General features: G+C 47.5%; 1 protein-coding gene across 1 annotated transcript in view; it reads left to right on the top strand.

Annotated features, from left to right (window-relative positions):
- Positions 1-20,427, top strand: part of IFT172 (intraflagellar transport 172) — a 649,332-nt gene that overhangs the window by 471,520 nt on the left and 157,385 nt on the right. The window contains exons 35-36 of the mRNA XM_029596359.1: positions 8,410-8,539; positions 9,050-9,148. Coding sequence (XP_029452219.1) covers positions 8,410-8,539; positions 9,050-9,148 — 229 coding nt within the window. The remainder of the gene's footprint in view (positions 1-8,409; positions 8,540-9,049; positions 9,149-20,427) is intronic.

Here is a 20,427-nt window from a genome sequence, read left to right as displayed (position 1 = left end):
CAGCTGCCATGTGGTGCACCCTCCCCCTCGCGATCTGGGCCGTGCTTTATTTCTTGGTGCTTGTTATGACAGGCAAGGCCCCGCGATCCGGGCCTTGCTTTATTTCTTGGTGCTTGTTATGACAGACAGACCTGCAGGGCCTCTGGTAGCCCGTCGGTCAGCCTGAATGACCTCCTCCTCTACACGGAGATTGCTGGAGGGGGGAGGGAGGTCTGAAAGGCAAGCAAAGCCACAGAGGCATTCGCGGACCGCGGCAGTGGCGCTAGGATCACAGGAGGGAGTGGCTATGGCTGCAAAAGCGGAGCCGGATAGGGGGGGCTTCTCCTCGGGGGTCTGGGGTGTCCCCATCGCTCCTGTCTCCCATGGTTCGACCTAGGGAAAAAGGTCCGGATGTCTCGGGCCCTAGCAGCCCCAAGCGCCTTTCGGGGGCCCGGGGGGGGGGGGTGTTCACCCAAATTCGTACTTTTACTAAACGAGGCCTTCCTAGCTAGGCAAGTAGGTAAGTGCAGTGACACAGACGACCCGACGGGTTCGGCAAAGCAGGGGAAGGTCCCCCCTAAAGGTTCCACGGGCCCGCGAACTCTGCCTCCCGAGGGACGGCTAGCACGATTGGAATCTGACTCGGAAAATTCCAACGAGTCTAAGCAGGAGGATGAGGTCTCCTCGGAGGCCGATCAGGATGGGGACCCGATTAGCGGTCCCCCTCTGGACCCAGGGGACTCTAAAACTGAACAGGGGACCTTGGAGGGTCCGGAGGCTGAAGGCGATGATCCGAGGGTGACCCGGCTTTTCAAGAGAGAGGAGCTTTGCCCAGTTATACCTCAGGTGTTGGAGGAGCTGGGTATTAAGCTCACCCTGGAGGATTCAGATGCTGAAAGGGTTAATCCGGTTCTGGATGGCCTACGGAGACCCCCCAGCGTTTTCCCAATTCCGAAGGAAATCCAGAAATTGATCAACCGAGAGTGGGATTCCCCAGACTCAGGTCTGCAAGTTGGCAGAGCGATGTCCAAGCTTTATCCGCTTCTGCAGGACCATCTGGAAGTTCTCAAAGTCCCGAAGGTGGATGCGGCAGTTTCGGCAGTCACTAAGAAGACCATTATTCCGGTGGCTGGAGATTCCGCTCTGAAGGATGTTCAGGATCGGAAGTTGGAAGTGCATCTCAAGCGAACTTTTGAGGTCCTGGGGCTCGGCCTGCAAGATTGATGCAGCGGGCCTGTTTGTGTTGGATCCAGAAGCCACAGGAGCAATTGGCCTCCGGGACTCTTTCCACAGTCCAGGCAGCCCGCCTGGAGGCAGTGGTTGCCTATGTCGCGGATGCTATGGTGTCGGCGGTGGCGTCCAGACGACACTTGTGGCTACGCAACTGGTCAGTGGATCTGTCATAAAAATCGCAGCTCTGTAATCTGCCCTTTCCGGGGAAACTGCTGTTTGGTGAGGACCTCGATCGTCTGATGAAGTCGCTGGGAGAGGCAAAGGGCAATAGGCTGCTAGAGGATCGAAAGTCTGGCCAGAAACCTCTCTCTTCTCGGCCTCGCTTTTGGGAGTCCAGAAGTTTTCGTCAGACGAGACCCTCGGGGACCTCGGCCCCAAGACAGTCCTCGCATAGGCAATAGTCCTTTTGAGGGGCTGGAAGGTCATCTAGAGGCAGATCCACCCAGGGTGCGGGTGGCAATAAGTCCTCACAATGAGATCCGGCAGGTCCATTCCTCATCACTGGTAATCAGGGACAGGATGGCCCGGTTCTACACGGAGTGGACCAAGATCACTTCCGACCGGTGGGTGTTGAACATGGTGAAAAACATCTATGCCTTAGAATTTTCTCACCCACTGCGGTCGGTCTTTCTGGAGTCGCGTTGTCTTTCCCAAAGCAAGCGGGCAGCGGTTCAGGAAATGCTTCAGCGGTTGTTAAGTCTGGAGGCTGTTGTACCGGTGCCAGTGTCCAAACAGGGACAAGGCAGATATTCCTTCTATTTCGTGGTGCCCAATAAGGAAGGCACGTTCCGACCTATCCTAGACCTGAGGAAAGTCAACCAGAGTTTGAAGGTACCACGTTTTTGGATGGAGACATTGCGCACCATAATTGCGGCGGTACTGGAAGGAAAGTTTTTGGCGTCTCTGGATCTCACCGAGGCTTATCTGCATATCCCCATCTGTCAGGAGCACCAGAAGTTTCTCAGATTCATGGTTCTGGGATAGCACAATCAGTTTCAAGCGCTGCCTTTTGGGCTGTCCACCGCCCCGTGGACCTTTACAAAGGTGATGGTGGTAGTGGCGGCAGCACTGCGACAGGAGGGATTGCTGGTGCACCCATACTTGGACAATTGGCTGATACGGGCGAAGTCACTAGAGGAATGTGTGCGGTCTGTGGACCGAATTCGGTCGCTCCTGGAATCTCTAGGCTGGGGTTATCAATGTGCAGAAGAGCCATCTGGTCCCCTCCTGTTCCCTCGAATACTTGGGAGTCCATTTCGACACCCAGCGGAGGAGAGTATTTCTTACAGATGACAGGGTGAACAATATTCAGGGGCAGATAACGCTTCTGCTTCGTCTACAGGTGCCGAAGGTCTGGGATTACTGGGCTCGATGGTGTCCACATTGGAACTGGTGCCCTGGGCGTTTGCCCATTTGAGGCCTCTGCAGAGAGCCTTGTTATCCCGTTGGAATCCTCTGTTGCAACAATATTTCCTGCCCCTGGCTTTGATTAAATCAGCCAGGGCCAGTCTGGCCTGGTGGATGACGTGGAACAATCTGGAGAAGGAGATGCCTCTCGAGGACCTGGATTGAGTGGTGGTCACCATGGATGCAAGTCTTCGGGGATGGTGGGGGGGCAGTTTGTCTGGACAGATCTGCTCAGGACCTTTGGTCAATGTCGGAACAGACATGGTCCATCAATCGCCTGGAAACGAGAGCGGTGCGCCGAGCTCTGGAGCAGTTTCTACCCTTGGTCCGCGATCGGATGGTGCGAGTTTTCTCTGACAATTCGACCACGGTGGCTTACATCAACCACCAGGGGGGAACCAAGAGTCCCACGGTAGCGCAGGAAGCTCAGCTGCTGTTCAAGTGGGCAGAGCTTCATCTCGAAGGAATCACCGCCTCCCATGTGGCAGGAGTTGACAACGTCCAGGCGGATTACCTCAGCCGGCAGCAGTTGGATCCGGGGGAGTGGGAACTCTCTCAGAGGGCCTGGGAGCTTCTCTGCGAATGGTGGGGAACCCCGCAGTTTGATCTCATGGCAACAAGTCTCAATACCAAGACACAAAGGTTCTTCAGCCGCCGGAGGGAGTCCGAGGTGGTGGGGCTCGATGCCCTCGTATGTCCGTGGCCGACCAGAGTCCTCCTGTACGTCTTTCCTCCGTGGCCACTGATAGCAAAGGTACTCAGGCGTGTATAGGGCCACGCGGGGTCAGTGATTCTGGTGGCTCCGGAATGGCCTCGCCATCCGTGGTTTGCAGATCTGGTACAGCTGGCAGTGGACGGACTGCTACGCCTGACCCATTTACCGGATCTCTTGCATCAAGGTCCTATATTTTCCAATCGGGAGGATCGCTTATGTCTCGCGGCCTGGCTTTTGAGAGGAAGCGATTGCGCATGAGGGGGTATTCGGAACCAGTTATTACCACGCTGCTCCAAGCGAGATGCCCTGCTACCTCTTTAGCTTATTCCAGGGTATGAAAGGTGTTTGAGACCTGGTGTGGACAACAGGGATTGGATCCTCTTCAGGTGTCAGTGTCCCATATTTTGTCTTTTTTACAGGTGGGTTTATCCAAAGGATTAGCCCATAGTTCCCTTCGGGTTCAGGTTTCCGCTTTGGGTTGTCTCAGAGGGAGAGTCCAGGGGAAGGCCTTGACATCCCTTCTGGATGTGGTGTGTTTTCTACGAGGAGTCAAACATAATATAAGAACATAAGAAATTGCCATGCTGGGTCAGACCAAGGGTCCATCAAGCCCAGCATCCTGTTTCCAACAGAGGCAAAACCAGGCCACAAGAACCTGGCAATTACCCAAACACTAAGAAGATCCAATGCTACTGATGGAATTAATAGCAGTGGCTATTCGCTAAGTAAATTTGATTAATAGCTGTTAATGGACTTCTCCTCCAAGAACTTATCCAAACCTTTTTTGAACCCAACTGCACTAACCACATCCTCTGGCAACAAATTTCAGAGCTTTATTGTGTGTTGAGTGAAAAAGAATTTTCTCTGATTAGTCTTAAATGTGCTACTTGTTAACTTCATGGAATGCCCCTAGTCCTTCTATTATTCAAAAGTGTAAATAACCGATTCACATCTACTCGATCAAGACCTCTCATGATCTTAAAGATCTCTATCATATCCCCGCCTCAGCCGTCTCTTCTCCAAGCTGAACAGCCCTAACCTGTTCAGCTTTCCTCATAGGAGAGCTGTTCCATCCTCTTTATCATTTTGGTTGCCCTTCTCTGTACCTTCTCCATCGCAACTATATCTTTTTTGAGATGCGGCGACCAGAATTGTACACAGTATTCCAGGTGCGGTCTCACCATGGAGCGATATAGAGGCATTATGACATTTTCCGTTTTATTAACCATTCCTTTCCTAATAATTCCTAACATTCTGTTTGCTTTTTTGACTGCTGCAGCACACTGAGCCGACGATTTTAAAGTATTATCCATTATGATGCCTAGATCATTTTCCTGGGTGGTAGCTCCTAATATGGAACCTAACATCGTGTAACTACAGCAAGGGTTATTTTTCCCTATATGCAACACCTTGCATTTGTCCACATTAAATTTCATCTGCCATCTCCATCCACCTCTGTGTCATATTTGTCCGGAATGGAATCTTAATCTCGTGTTACAGGTCCTTTGCGAGGAGCCATTCGAGCCTCTGAATCCGGGTATCTTTGAAGATCCTGGCTCTGAAGATGGTCTTTTTGGTAGCTATCTGTTCGGCTAGAAGGACTTCAGAATTGCAGGTGCTTTCGTGCCGTGATCAGTTTCTCCGGATATCGTCCGATACAGTGTCCTTGCATACGGCACCTTCGTTTCTACCGTAAGGTGGTGTCGGTTTTTCATGTAAACCAATCAGTGGAGTTGCCCGGGTTTCCGTATTGGGCTCAGGATCCCTCGATGGGACGAGAGCTTCACCTTTTAGATGGGAGATGGGTGGTATTACGTTACTTGAAAGTCACTAATGCTTTTCGTCGTTCTGATCATCTGTTCGTCCTGTTCATGGGAGCAAAAAAGGGTGAAAAGGCGTCTTAAGGCTTGTTTGTCTCGGTTGAAAGAGACAATCTCTGCAGCTTATGTACCAAAAGGAAGAGCGGTTTCTGTGGGTCTTAGAGCACATTCAATTTGAGCTCAGGCGACGTCCTGGGCTGAGTGTCAACTGGTGTCTCCCCAAGAGATCTGTAGAGCCATGGTGTGGTCTTCATTGCACACTTTTTTACCAAGCATTACCGTTTGGAAGTGCGGGCCCCAGAGGCGGCCCCTTTTGGAGAGAGTTCTTCGAGCAGGTCTTTCGGGTTCCCGCCCAGTGTAAGAGGGCTTTGGTACATCCCACTTGTCTGACTGATCTGGGTATGTTCAGGAAAGAAAAATTAGTTCCTGCCTGCTAATTTTCGATCCTGTAATACCGCATCAGTCCAGAGGCCCGCCCTGAGGATCTCTGCCGAAAGACTGCTTGGTCTACTGTTGTATTTATTTGCAAAGCAGATTTGCCATTTTCTGACTTCAATTTCTAGGTTTAGCATTTCTGCATGGTTATCTAGTTGGTATGGGGTGTCCATGTTGGGAGCCTCGTTCATTCTTTATTTTTACTTATCTTGGCTTGGGTATTGATTAATACTGAGGGACTGCAGGTGGCATTCTCGTATATGTGGCAGTGCCCAAAGTTTTGTTCTCTACCTCCATCTACTGGTAGGGATGAATAAAACCCGCTTGTCTGGACTGATCTGTGGTATTACAAGAACGAATATTAGCAGGTAAGAACCAATTTTCCTTTTTGCATCCCTACCAGCAGATGGAGGCAAAGAATAAAAAAAACCTTTTCTTGCACTGCTACATAACCGAGAGTGCAACCTGCAGTCCCTCAGTATTGACTTATACCCAAGTCAACACAGCAGAATCCCCATCGGCCAAGGAAGAACCCGAGCATCTATCCCCTTGGACTCAACCTCCCTTCTGTGACTGAAAAGTCGAGTCACCTCAACGTAGCCATGTGTGATGTCATCAGAGCCAGCTGGGGCTTCCCCACCTGGCACAAATGAGTTTCCAGGCATCTTAGGACAACTCCTATTTCCCCCGGGTTCAACTGCTGCCTGGTAAGATAATCTGCATACACATTATCCACTCCTGCGACAAGCAGTGCTCCTATTCCCTCCAGATGCTTTTCTGCCCAAACAAACTGTTCCTGGGCCTCCAGAGCCATTCCATGACTCTTCGTCCTTCCTGGATGAATGATTTACACTACTGTTGTTGTATTGTCCGAGAAGATTTTCACCATTCCTCCTCAGACCTATGGAAGGAACAACAACAATGGCCCTGGAAGGGGGTGCACATGAGAAAACGCTCATGGTATCAAAACTAGCATGGGGGCTATAGACCTGCAAATAATCCCAGACCCTGAGCACCTAGAGGTGCAACAGATGAATCACTTGTGTCTGCAGCTTCGCTACTCTCTCTGAAGAAAGAAAACTGCATTCCCGGGTACTCCAGTGACTGAGCTGACACCAGATGACACTTTGCCAGGCTTATCCCCCATTCCAGGGATCGTGCCTCTCCATCACCTGCCAAATTGCCTGACCTCATTTCTCCTCCAACTACATTCTGATGAGCCAGTCGTCCAGAGAAGGATGAACTAGAATCCCCTTTTTTCTCATGGCCGCCATCACCTTCGTGAAAGTCCACAGCGTTGATGGTAGCCGAAAAGGGAGCGCCTGAAACTGGAAATGCTAAAATACTATAAACCTCAGAAACTTCTGATGCTCTGTGCATAAGGGAATGTGGATAGACCTCCGCCAGATCCATCGCCAGCAGGAACACTCTCCTCCACAAACCGCTGCTAATACTGTCCACAAAACATGGAACTCACATCATCAAATAGAATTTCTGGAGAACAAGAAAGGGCTGGAAAAGTGCTCTCCTTCTTGGGAACTACAAAATAAATTGAGTACCTACCCTATGGCATTCAGTTGGCAGGACAAAAAACAACTGCGTCTAGCCTTTGCAACCACTGCAGCACATCCCAAACTACCTCTCACATGCCTTGGGACATGCAATGAGACTCCATGACTGTTTTATGATTGGGTGAGAAACTTCTCAAGCGCAACAGTCTCTCACCACCATCAATCGCAACCGTCTCTCCAATGCCCACTGGTAGATATTAAAATGCAATATTATTTTACTTCCCAAACCCAAACACACTTCCTGGAATGTTTACTCAATGTGGGGTTGATGTAATAAGCTGCACAAATCTGCCATGGGTTTCTGCGCAGGTGGTTTTCCTTGCTAATCTTACGCGCATATGTAATAACGCGTTTAGCATGTAAAAACATGCGCACATACCCAAGCAGTAAACCGCAGCAAGTTTTGCACAAGTGCATACAATTGGCAAATACAGGAAGTAATTGTCTATTCATGGGCTATGCAGGGAGCCATGGTAGCAGGGAAATCAGTGTGGAGTTTTTAAAGGGGGTATTTTAGCACCTGAGTCACGGCAGGAGTTAAGTGAAATCGTCTGTCTAGAGGCTTTTTGCGAGGAAAAGACACCACGGATACACAACCAAACTAATGCTAGCAATGGAGTAAAAAAAACGGTAGGAGCTGAAACAATTTATTTTTAAATAACGTGGAGCCAATGTAATCAGCAGTAAGTTAGAAATACCCTCGTGAATCTGCAACATTTTTTCAATTGTGCCCATTTTAGTGCCAATTTTTCCTGCAGCTTTCTGCATCGGGGCTTTTATTGTGGGTATTGGTATATGTATTTGGTCTTGTGTGCATTTTTTTGCACATATCTAATTTGCATGCCATCCCCTTATTACATCCCATGGAGGCGCCTGCTTTTGCCACACATGCTAAAACAAATATGCGCTGAAAATTTATACCAATTTCAGCTGGGTGTTAAGACATCGGCCCCAATGTGTCTTAAAGTCTGGGCAATGTTTCACAATACATGGACTTTTAGCTACATTGGAGAAGGAGGATTTTTAGATGGTTAATTAACGTTTTTCCCATATTAATTGCTTTGAAAATTACCCTGTAAAATTTTACACTTTTCTAGCAATGAGTATCTTACAAAGATCATTTTGCCTTTTTTAACAGGAAGTAGTAGTCTATTCAGCAGAGAATTTTTGGTGTAACTTACCTAAGTTTTAGCAGTCTCTAAGAATAACTGTCTCTTCATTTCTCTCATGAATGGGTTTTGTTGTGTAGAGGAATGCAAGGGATGGTGGAACAGGCCCGTGAGTGGGAGCAGGCAGGAGAACATGCTAGGGCTGTGGACTGCTACCTGAAGGTGAAAGACATGGATAATATGAGCCTGATGGAAAAGTGTTGGATGAAGGTAAAAGGCTATCTTTTTTAAATTTTACATAGCAGTGATAGTGTGCCTAGTGTTGTATTAAATAAACATATATATCTCAGAGATATATGGCCTATGGCCATGCCACCCTGAATGTGCTGATCTTCTCTCATCTTGGAAGCTAAGCAGGTTTGGGCCTAGTTAGTACTCACATGGGAGACCACCTGGGTATACCAGGAGCTGTAGATACAACAACTAACTTAGGAGAAGTCCTATTGGTAAGGGATTGCCCTACAAAGAGCTTGCAATCTTAGAAGTAACTTACAATGTATTATTCTTTTCTTTGGGTATTTGGAAGAAGAGTGGGAAGAAATTGCATGGACTGCCTTTTTTTGCCTTTATCACACAATTTCTATTTCGTTCATTTCCTTTTATGTTCCATATTTTAATATATTGTTTTTCATGATATCCATATTTTGTGCTGGTTCTGACTTAAATGGGTTTCAGGTTTTCCCTCTTTACTTACTCTGTTCAATCTTGCTTATTCCTTAGGCCGCTGAGCTCTCTCTAAAATTCCTTACGCCATCTAAAAGTTTGGAAGTGATACGGATCGTAGGTCCTCAATTGATTACCATTGGGAAGCACAGTGCGGTAAAACTCAAAGCTTTTCTTTTTTTTAGATAATAGAACATAATTTCCATTGATCAAAAATCAATAGAAAGTGACTGCCACACTGGATCAAACCAAGGGTCCAATCCAGGTTACAAGTACCTGGCAAGAACCCAAATAGTAGATAAATTCCATTCTGCTTGCATCTAGGAATAAGCAATGGCTTTCTCGAAGTCTACTTGATTAATAAAGGTTTATGGACTTTTCCTCAAGGAACTTGTCTAAACCTTGTTTAAACCCAGTTATGCCATCTACATTTACCACACCTTCTGACACATGAATGAAAAAAATATTTTGCAAGATCCCAGGCAGCATGTTTTGTTTTTTTGTTAACCAGAGGCAGATTGTGTCAAAGAAATCTGATTGATTGTTTTCAATTAGGTAACTAATGAATTAGGTTGACTGTATACACCAGATACGGTTTATTTGGATTTCAGCAAAGCTTTTGATACTGTCCCACATAAGAGGCTCACAAATTGCTTGTAGATGTGTTTTATTAGTAATTTACTGTCCCACTGATATAATAAGAGCTAAATTTTTGATATTCTGGATTTCATTATTCTCCCAGGACAAGCAGGATGGTAGTCCTCACATGTGGGTGACATCACTGGACGGAGCCCTCTCAGGGAAAACTTTTCTGTCAAAGTTTCTAGAACTTTTCACTGGCACACTGAGCATGCCCAACATGCTAATATCCCTCGCGCCACAGGGGTCTCCCTTCAGTCTCTTTTTTTCCGCGCTGCAGTTTGTCTCGTGGTTAGGAACTCTGTGAGAATTCTCACATGTATTTCCTCACGGAAAAATCTCAGAAAAACATTCATTCATAGGGGTCTCCCATCGGGAAAAGTTTTCTATCGTTCGGTGAGTAAAAATTACGTTCCCGGGCCAGTTCCCACTGTCACCTTTTTCGATGCCCGCAGGCCATCGACGGTTTTTTGGGCCTCAACCTCTGTCATGGCAACAGGTTTCCGAAAATGTCCAGAAGGCACCCAAACCATGTCCATTACCGACCCACATGATGTTTGTGTGCTGTGCCTCGGCTCATCACACAACGTGTCTACCTGCCCAAGTTGTGCCGAGATAACTCCGAAGAGTAGGCGGACTTGCCTCGACAAGATGGAAACCCTGTTTAAATTATAACTGATTCCATCAACATCCACCCAGTTGTCACCGGCAGGAGCATCGAAGAAATTAGTCATCAAACCTCGCTGGGAGCCACCAGGGCAGTGGTGACCACCGTCACCGACTCCATCTAAGGCATCGACAGCATCTACTTCTGTGCTGGGGAAAGACCAGGCCAAGCACCGAGGAAAACACAGACACCGGCATCGACGCAAGTCTACTCCTGGTGCCAGCACCGATACCACATCGGCTTCGATGGCTGTCAAGAATTATGCCTCAAAATTGACTTGGATCAACAAAGGTAGGTACAAATCTTCGCTACAATCCTTACATGAGACTAGTTTGGTCCGCATTTAACTCGTTTCCAGAGCCTATATGATTTGTACCTACCTTTTGTTGATCCAAGTCATTTTTGAGGCATAATTCTTGACACTGTGATGTTCCCGCGCTGAAACATTTATACTGTTCCATTCAACTGTTTGCTGTAATGTGATTGACTCTTTGCGTACACCTTCTTCTTTAAACCCGTTTTCTGAAGTTGCAGCTATAACCTTATATGAGATCAGCTTGGTCCGGATTAAATCTGTCAATTGTGCCTGCTATGCTCTTGCACCTACTCTTTGTCTACCCGAGCTAATATTTGAGGTAATATTTCTGATACGGTGATGTTCCCACGCTGAAGTATCTACACTGTTTCATTCAACAGTTATTTGCATTGAGATTGGTTCCCCGTGTACTTTATCCTCTTCGTTCCGGCGGCAGACAGGAGAGTGGGCCTGCGCGTTCGGCGCCGAGGACCCACCGGGGTAAGGCCTTGCTGTTGCGCTCCTGCCCCGAACGGGTCCCCTTCGCCGACCACGAGGCTTAGCCGGCCTGCCGATCTTACCTCGCTCCGGGCGCCGTCCTCATCCGCTCCGGGCCGATTGCCCCGCCTCCACCGACGGACAGCCAACCCTCGACGCTCCAGCGACAGCCGGCCTATCAAGGCAGCCCGCGCTGGGATTTAAAGGGCCCGCGCTGCTCCAAGCCTTCCTCTTCGTTCCGGCGGCAGACAGGAGAGTGGGCCTGCGCGTTCGGCGCCGAGGACCCACCGGGGTAAGGCCTTGCTGTTGCGCTCCTGCCCCGAACGGGTCCCCTTCGCCGACCACGAGGCTTAGCCGGCCTGCCGATCTTACCTCGCTCCGGGCGCCGTCCTCATCCGCTCCGGGCCGATTGCCCCGCCTCCACCGACGGACAGCCAACCCTCGACGCTCCAGCGACAGCCGGCCTATCAAGGCAGCCCGCGCTGGGATTTAAAGGGCCCGCGCTGCTCCAAGCCTTCCTCTTCGTTCCGGCGGCAGACAGGAGAGTGGGCCTGCGCGTTCAGCGCCGAGGACCCACCGGGGTAAGGCCTTGCTGTTGCGCTCCTGCCCCGAACGGGTCCCCTTCGCCGACCACGAGGCTTAGCCGGCCTGCCGATCTTACCTCGCTCCGGGCGCCGTCCTCATCCGCTCCGGGCCGATTGCCCCGCCTCCACCGACGGACAGCCAACCCTCGACGCTCCAGCGACAGCCGGCCTATCAAGGCAGCCCGCGCTGGGATTTAAAGGGCCCGCGCTGCTCCAAGCCTTCCTCTTCGTTCCGGCGGCAGACAGGAGAGTGGGCCTGCGCGTTCAGCGCCGAGGACCCACCGGGGTAAGGCCTTGCTGTTGCGCTCCTGCCCCGAACGGGTCCCCTTCGCCGACCACGAGGCTTAGCCGGCCTGCCGATCTTACCTCGCTCCGGGCGCCGTCCTCATCCGCTCCGGGCCGATTGCCCCGCCTCCACCGACGGACAGCCAACCCTCGACGCTCCAGCGACAGCCGGCCTATCAAGGCAGCCCGCGCTGGGATTTAAAGGGCCCGCGCTGCTCCAAGCCTTCCTCTTCGTTCCGGCGGCAGACAGGAGAGTGGGCCTGCGCGTTCGGCGCCGAGGACCCACCGGGGTAAGGCCTTGCTGTTGCGCTCCTGCCCCGAACGGGTCCCCTTCGCCGACCACGAGGCTTAGCCGGCCTGCCGATCTTACCTCGCTCCGGGCGCCGTCCTCATCCGCTCCGGGCCGATTGCCCCGCCTCCACCGACGGACAGCCAACCCTCGACGCTCCAGCGACAGCCGGCCTATCAAGGCAGCCCGCGCTGGGATTTAAAAGTCCCTTCCGTCCAGGCGTCACGCACCTAGCGTCACGCGCCGAAGGAGCGCGACAAAGGGGCCTGCCCCTTTGAGCGCCCCTTCGAGCAGCCCTGACGAACGGCACCAAACATTGATTTCAGTCCCCACTCCTCAACACGCCGTCGTCCACCCTATCAACTAACCCGCGAGATCTACATCAAGGACAGCCCCCGCTGCATCACTGCCCAGCTGTGGACAAAGGGCTAAGTAAGAAAGAAAGAAGGACTTAGAAAGAAGACACTATTGCTAGGGTAAGAGTACGTTCAGTCTTGGCTCTGCCCTTCACGCTGTGCTCCGACCACTTAATTCAGCACTGTGAATTTGCACTCTCTTCTACTGTTTTTCTTCCATCTAATGTACACAACTCAACTACTGTTCTTTATTGCTAAATACGTTTTCAAGTACCTCCCGTCCCCCTTCTGTCATCTTGCTCAAAAGGTCGCGCCTGATCTAATCCGACCAGGTCCCCCTCACCCCCCTCTACCCATTCACAAATCTACACCCCCGCCTCTGCCCTGTCCACTTCATGATAGCTTAAAACAACCTATTCACTACTCACTAACCTCCCCCCCTAACTCTTTCTATTTCCATTCACACACCACCCACCAACACCTCACATTACAACATGCATCAGCACCAGATCACCATACTCAAATATAACAAACGCAGACCCAACACCCCCCTATACCCACGACACCAGTCATATATTAGAACAATCCTCCCCACTATGATCTCCCCCCCCCCTTACCCAAATCATCGGCCTCACTGCTCTATCCCTCGTCCTACTTAATGTCCAATCTCTAAACAAAAAGATACCTCTCCTCTGCAACCTTCTCACCGACCAAGACCCAGACATCTGTGCTATAACAGAGACCTGGCTAAAGGAATCTGACTCTGTTCTCTTAAACCAATTTCCTTCCGAAACTTACGACATTTTCTCCATCCCTAGGCCGAAAAGGAAAGGAGGTGGTTTACTTTTAATCATAAAGAAAAAATTTAACATGATTCTCCACACTATCCCGCCCCCGCCAAAAATTGAAATAGGCCTATTCAAATCCCCTTTTTTACAATTATGCCTTATTTATGCCCCTCCAGGTATCCTACATAACAACCCTTCAACCCTCATTGAATACATTGCAACAAATATCTCCATCAACACTCCAGCAATCATACTTGGTGATTTTAACCTGCATGTAGACAGCACCCCCCGCACCCCTTCATGTGATGCCATTCTTGATTCATTAAATGCTTTAGGCTACAAGCAATCCATCCATTTACCTACTCACAAGGCGGGTCATACCCTTGACCTCCTCTTTACAAATGCCCTCATACAAACTGACTCACCCTCTCATACTCCTATCCCCTGGTCTGATCATCACCTCATCAATACCACTCTCTCCATCAAGACACCTACCATCCATGACAACACAAATAAAACCATACACTTTAGAAAAAACTGTACCAGAGATGACCTCATCTCGGCTGTCGCTAATAACCTTGAACACCTTGAACTCACCAATGCAGACACTGCACTTGCCTCCTGGTACGACATCACCAATAATATAGCCAATACTACCTGTCCCCTACAAACTAAACTTATCTGTCCACAAAGCAATAAGAGTAAGAAACCTTGGTACTCCCAAGAGTTAAAAAACCTCAAACACCACCTTCGGAAATCTGAAAAGATATGGCGCAAGGACCCTTCACACACACATCTGGCACAATTTAAATCCTCCCTACACCTATACAGTGACAAACTTAACACGACAAAACGAGACTTCTACGCCATCAAAATACACCAATTCCAATACAACCCCAAAGTTCTTTATGACTACGTTAACTCACTTACCAAGACGGCTACTCCTGACATCCCTGATGAACTAGCTAAATCCAAATGCAAAGAATTAGCCACTTTTTTCCAAACCAAAATAGATAAGTTAATATCAAAGTTCCCCTCTTCTGCTATTCCCATCAACCTCGTCGAACCTGATCTCATCCATACAATGACTAGCAAAAATACCACAGTGCTATCCTCTCTAGACTGCACCTCAACATTAGAAATTGAAACCTTTATCAAAAAAGCCAAACCTTCCACGCACCCATCTGACACCATACCCACAAAACATCTCCTCACAATACCCAATATTATTGCTAAACCTTTAACAAACATTATCAACCTATCCATTAACTCTGGACAGGTACCGCTCCCCCTGAAACAGGCTATTGTCAAACCGATCCTCAAGAAACCCAAACTAGACCCTTCTGATCTAGCCAATTATCGCCCTATTTCTAACCTTCCATTCATCGCTAAACTCCTTGAAAAAACTGTCAACAAGCAACTGACAGAATACCTTGAAGACAATCACATTCTTGCCCCCGCACAATTTGGCTTTCGTAAATCTCACAGCACGGAGACTCTATTACTTTCACTGACTGACCACATTCTTAAAGGATTTGAGAAAGGACAATCATACATACTTGCCTTCCTTGACATCTCATCCGCATTTGACACCGTCAGCCATCCCATTCTTCTACAGCGCCTAACTGAAATAGGCATTACAGGTGTTGCCCACAACTGGTTCACATCCTACCTCAGCAACAGAGACTACAAAATTCAGCTAGGCAATCACGTATCCAATGCCATCCCCCTTAATCAAGGTGTCCCTCAGGGATCATCCCTCTCCTCTACCCTCTTCAATATTTACATCCTTCCCCTCTGCTACTTCCTTTCTAGCCTAAATCTCCCCCATTACATATACGCTGATGATGTTCAGCTGCTCATACCCATCACTGACTCCCTTTCGAAAACCATGGATTTCTGGAATGATACCCTCCAATCCATAAACAATCTCCTCTCTTCCATCCACCTAGCCCTTAACACAACTAAAACTGAAATCATGCTCATCTCACCCCCCAACCACTCGATCCTCCCCCCTCTATCACAGTTCAAATTTGCCCAACAAGTCCGTGATCTGGGAATCATCCTCGACGGGCACTTTACCCTGAAGAAATTTATCAACAATATACTTAAAGATGGTTTCTTTAAACTCCATACACTGAAAAAACTTAAACCCTTACTGCATGCCCCTGATTTCCGGACAGTGCTTCAAACCACTATCTTTGCCAAAACAGACTACTGCAACTCCCTGCTCCTCGGCCTTCCTAACAACGCCATTCATCCCATTCAAATTCTGCAAAACACAACAGCCCGAATCCTGACCAACCTACGCAAACATGACCATATTACACCTGTTCTAAAAGATCTACATTGGCTCCCAATAGCATCCCGTATACAATATAAGGCACTCTCTCTCATCCACAAGGCTTTATACAATCCTGAAATGAACTGGTTCAATGAATCCTTCCGCTTACACCAGTCCAATAAACCTACCAGACATGCACATCTCGCAACCATGCCTATCCCCTCTCCCAAACTCCACAAACTAACCTCCACAAGAGCCCGTGCACTATCCATCGCCGGGCCGACCCTTTGGAACACAATGCCAGTTGAACTACGGCAAGAGGAATGCCTGAAATCCTTCAAGCGGAAGCTTAAGACCTGGCTATTTGCCAAAGCATACACTTAATCTCCACTCTGCCTTTCCACGGCCCCCCTTTCGGTACCCCGCTTTTGCCCCATCCTTCTTCTTTCCGCCCCCTTCTCCCCTCTTCTCCCCCCTCTGCTCTCCACTCCCCCCTCCCCCCCTAATATTCCCAAATCCCTTTTCTCTCAGTTCTCTCAACATTGTACATATGTATATAATTGCAATTCTTGTTTAATATTTAATGCAATTTATCCCATGTTCTCTTATCCCGTTATTCCCTTGTTAACATGTTTTATCTGTTCCATGTAAAGCGCCATGCATGGCGTATATTTGCGTTACACTGTGAACCGATGTGATATCCTGGATGAATGTCGGTATATAAAAAAAAATTTTAAATAAATAAATAAATTTAAATAAATAAATCCTTTGAATTGTTGTCTGAAGGTTATCCTTATGCTTTTATTGAGTTCCATGGTACCTTGAAACTCTACCCTGGAACTTGCTACATTTCAGACTTTTGGAAGATATGGTCCCCCTGACGCAGCCCTGATGCAAAACATGGCCGTGTTGGGGTCCTTGTTTGTACACCATATTTGAATTGCATATATAAATGATGCAGAATTGATGTGTGCTTATTTATCAATAAAATTCTTTGGTTAACAGTTATTGTCCAGTATATTGCTTTGCCACACATTGTTTCTTTTGTATTTCTCTATATGTGTGTGCTGTTTATTCCACCCTTGCTTTGTGCTGCTATATCAACACCAGCTTTCAGGGAGGAACTGGACAGTTTCATCCGCCAGGCAGTGCTCGATGCTCTCCGAGACCTACATCCACCGGTGCCAGCCCCCATACCAGCACCAACACCCATACCAGCACCAACACCGGAGCCATCGATATTTAGGGAATAGCCACTGCTATTAATTGCATCAGTAGCATGGGATCTTCTTGGTGTTTGGGTAATTGCCAGGTTCTTGTGGCCTGGTTTGGCCTCTGTTGGAAACAGGATGCTGGGCTTGATGGACCCTTGGTCTGACCCAGCATGGCAATTTCTTATGTTCTTATTTGCACCATTGCTCACCAGGCTGGATACACTCATAGGTGCCCTTCCAAAGCAGCCCGTGCCATCGGTGCCAAAGCAACCTGCGCAACCTCTGAAGACCCCGATTCTTATTCCCAGGTCTTCCGACGATGAGGGCACGGATTCCAGTCCCTTTTCACTGATGTCTGGTCCATCAGGGCTCTCGGGACCGAGAGGCCCTCATTTTCCATCGATGCCGCCAGTGCAGTCGAAGCCTGCATCAATGCCATTGCACCATGCATCAGTGCCAATACGTCCTGCACCACCAACTTTCTTCCCTCGTTCATGATCTCAACCTGACACATGGGAAGATATAGACACCAACACTTCCACGGAGGATATTTTGTCGGAACCATCTCCTCCGGAGGAAAGGGGAAACTTTCCCCCAGAAGACCTCTCCTTTGCCAATTTTGTTAAAGAGATGTCAGAGACACAATTCCTTTTGATCTCATTACAGAGGAAGACACAAGGCACAAGACATTGGAAGTTCTCCAATTTGTCGATGCTCCAAAAGAAGTTGTAGCAATTCCAGTACATGAAGTACTTGTAGATGTACCGCATCATCTCTGGGAGCATCCGTGTCTTGTTCCACCAGTAAATAAAAGAACTGATGCAACTCCCTGGCTTCCAAAAACCACAACTACATATCAGTCAGTAGTGGTTGAATCTGCACAAAATAAATCCAGGAGACTGCGACCACACTTTCCAGTCCTCCTGGCAAAGATCCAAAATTCCTGGACTTTTATTAGGTCAAAAAATCTTTCAAAGGTCCATGCTAGTATCACAAATTGCTGCATACCAACTTTACATGACACAGTACCAGAGAAATCTGTGGAAACAGGTTCAAGAAGCCGACTCTCTTCCTCAACAACAGCAGGATACCTTCAATGCCATATTATATAAAGGCCTTGAGGCTGGTAAACATGAAGTTCGTGCTGCTTACGTTTCCTTTGAGACAGCTTCTCGTATGTCAGCAACAGGAATCAGTGCCAGGAGATGGGCCTGGCTAAAATCCTCGGATCTGTGGCTGAGATAAGAACATAAGAACCTAAGAACATGCCATACTGGCTCAGACCAAGGGTCCATCAAGCCCAGCATCCTGTTTCCAACAGTGGCCAATCCATTGCTAGTAATAGCAATGGCTATTTTCTAAGTCAACTAAATTAATAGCAGGTAATGGACTTCTCCTCCAAGAACTTATCCAATCCTTTTTTAAAAACAGCTAAACTAATTGAACTAACCACGTCCTCTGGCAACAAATTCCAGAGTTTAATTGTGCATTGAGTGAAGAAGAACTTTCTCCGATTAGTTTTAAATGTGCCACATGCTAACTTCATGGAGTGCCCCCTAGTCTTTCTATTATCTGAAAGACTAAATAACCGATTCACATTTACCCGTTCTAGACCTCTCATGATTTTAAACACCTCTATCATATCCCCTCTCAGCAGTCTCTTCTCCAAGCTGAAAAGTCCTAACCTCTTTAGTCTTTCCTCATAGGGGAGGAGTTCCATTCCCCTTATCATTTTGGTCGCCCTTCTCTGTACCTTCTCCATCGCAATTATATCTTTTTTGAGATGCGGCGACCAGAATTGTACACAGTATTCAAGGTGGGGTCTCACCATGGAGCGATACAGAGGCATTATGACATTTTCCGTTTTATTCACCATTCTCTTCCTAATAATTCCCAACATTCTGTTTGCTTTTTTAACTGCCGCAGCACACTGAACCGACAATTTCAATGTGTTATCCACTATGACTCCTAGATCTCTTTCTTGGGTGGTAGCACCTAATATGGAACCTAACATTGTGTAACTATAGCATGGGTTATTTTTCCCTATATGCATCACCTTGCACTTATCCACATTAAATTTCATCTGCCATTTCGATGCCCAATTTTCCAGTCTCACAAGGTCTTCCTGCAATTTATCACGATCTGCTTGTGATTTAACTGCTCTGAACAATTTTGTATCATCTGCAAATTTGATTACCTCACTTGTCGTATTTCTTTCCATATCATTTATAAATATATTGAAAAGTAAGGGTCCCAATACAGATCCCTGAGGCACTCCACTGCCCACTCCCTTCCACTGAGAAAATTGTCCATTTAATCCTACTCTCTGTTTCCTGTCTTTTAGCCAGTTTGTAATCCACATAAGGACATCGCCACCTATACCATGACTTTTTACTTTTCCTAGAAGCCTCTCATGAGGAACTTTATCAAACGCCTTCTGAAATCCAAGTGCACTACATCTACCGGTTCACCTTTATCTGCATGTTTATTAATTCCTTCAAAAAAGTAAAGCAGATTTGTGAGGCAAGACTTGCCTTGGGTAAAGCCATGCTGACTTTGTTCCATTAAACCATGTCTTTCTATATATTCTGTAATTTTAATGCTTTGAACACTTTCCACTATTTTTCCTGGCACTGAAGTCAGCCTAACCGGTCTGTAGTTTCCCGGATCGCCCCTGGAGCCCTTTTTAAATATTGGGGTTACATTAGCTACCCTCCAGTCTTCAGGTACAATGGATGATTCTAATGATAGGTTACAAATTTTTAGTAATAGATCTGAAATTTCATTTTTTAGTTCCTTCAGAACCCTGGGGTGTATACCATCCGGTCCAGGTGATTTACTACTTTTCAGTTTATCAATCAGGCCTACCACATCTTCTAGGTTCACCGTGATTTGGTTCAGTCCATCTGAATCATTACTCATGAAAACCTTTTCCGGAACGGGTATCTCCCCAACATACTGTTTAGTAAACACCGAAGCAAAGAAATCATTTTTTCTTTCCGCTATGGCCTTATCTTCTCTAAGTGCCCCTTTAACCCCTCGATCATCTAACGGTCCAAGTGACTCCCTCACAGGCTTTCTGCTTCGGATATATTTTAAAAAGGTTTTACTGTGAGTTTTTGCCTCTATGGCCAACTTCTTTTCAAATTCTCTCTTAGCCTGTCTTATCAATGTCTTACATTTAACTTGCCAACGCTTATGCATTATCCTATTTTCTTCTGTTGGATCCTTCTTCCAATTTTTGAATGAAGATCTTTTGGCTAAAATAGCTTCTTTCACCTCTCCTTTTAACCATGCCGGTAATCGTTTTGCCTTCTTTCCACCTTTTTTAATGTGTGCAGTACATCTGTACTGAGCTTCTAGGATGGTATTTTTTAACAATGATCACGCCTCTTGCACACTTTTTACCTTTGAAGCTGCTCCTTTCAGTTTTTTTCTTACAATTTTTCGCATTTTATCAAAGTTTCCTTTTTGAAAGTTTAGCACGAGAGCCCTGGATTTGCTTACTGTCCCCCTTCCAGTCATTAATTCAAATT

Source organism: Rhinatrema bivittatum, chromosome 3 (assembly GCF_901001135.1).
Source record: "Rhinatrema bivittatum chromosome 3, aRhiBiv1.1, whole genome shotgun sequence".
NCBI classification, from domain to species: domain Eukaryota; kingdom Metazoa; phylum Chordata; class Amphibia; order Gymnophiona; family Rhinatrematidae; genus Rhinatrema; species Rhinatrema bivittatum.
The sequence above is the reverse complement of the archived record's forward strand: the minus strand, read 5'-3'. Positions and strand labels throughout refer to the sequence as shown.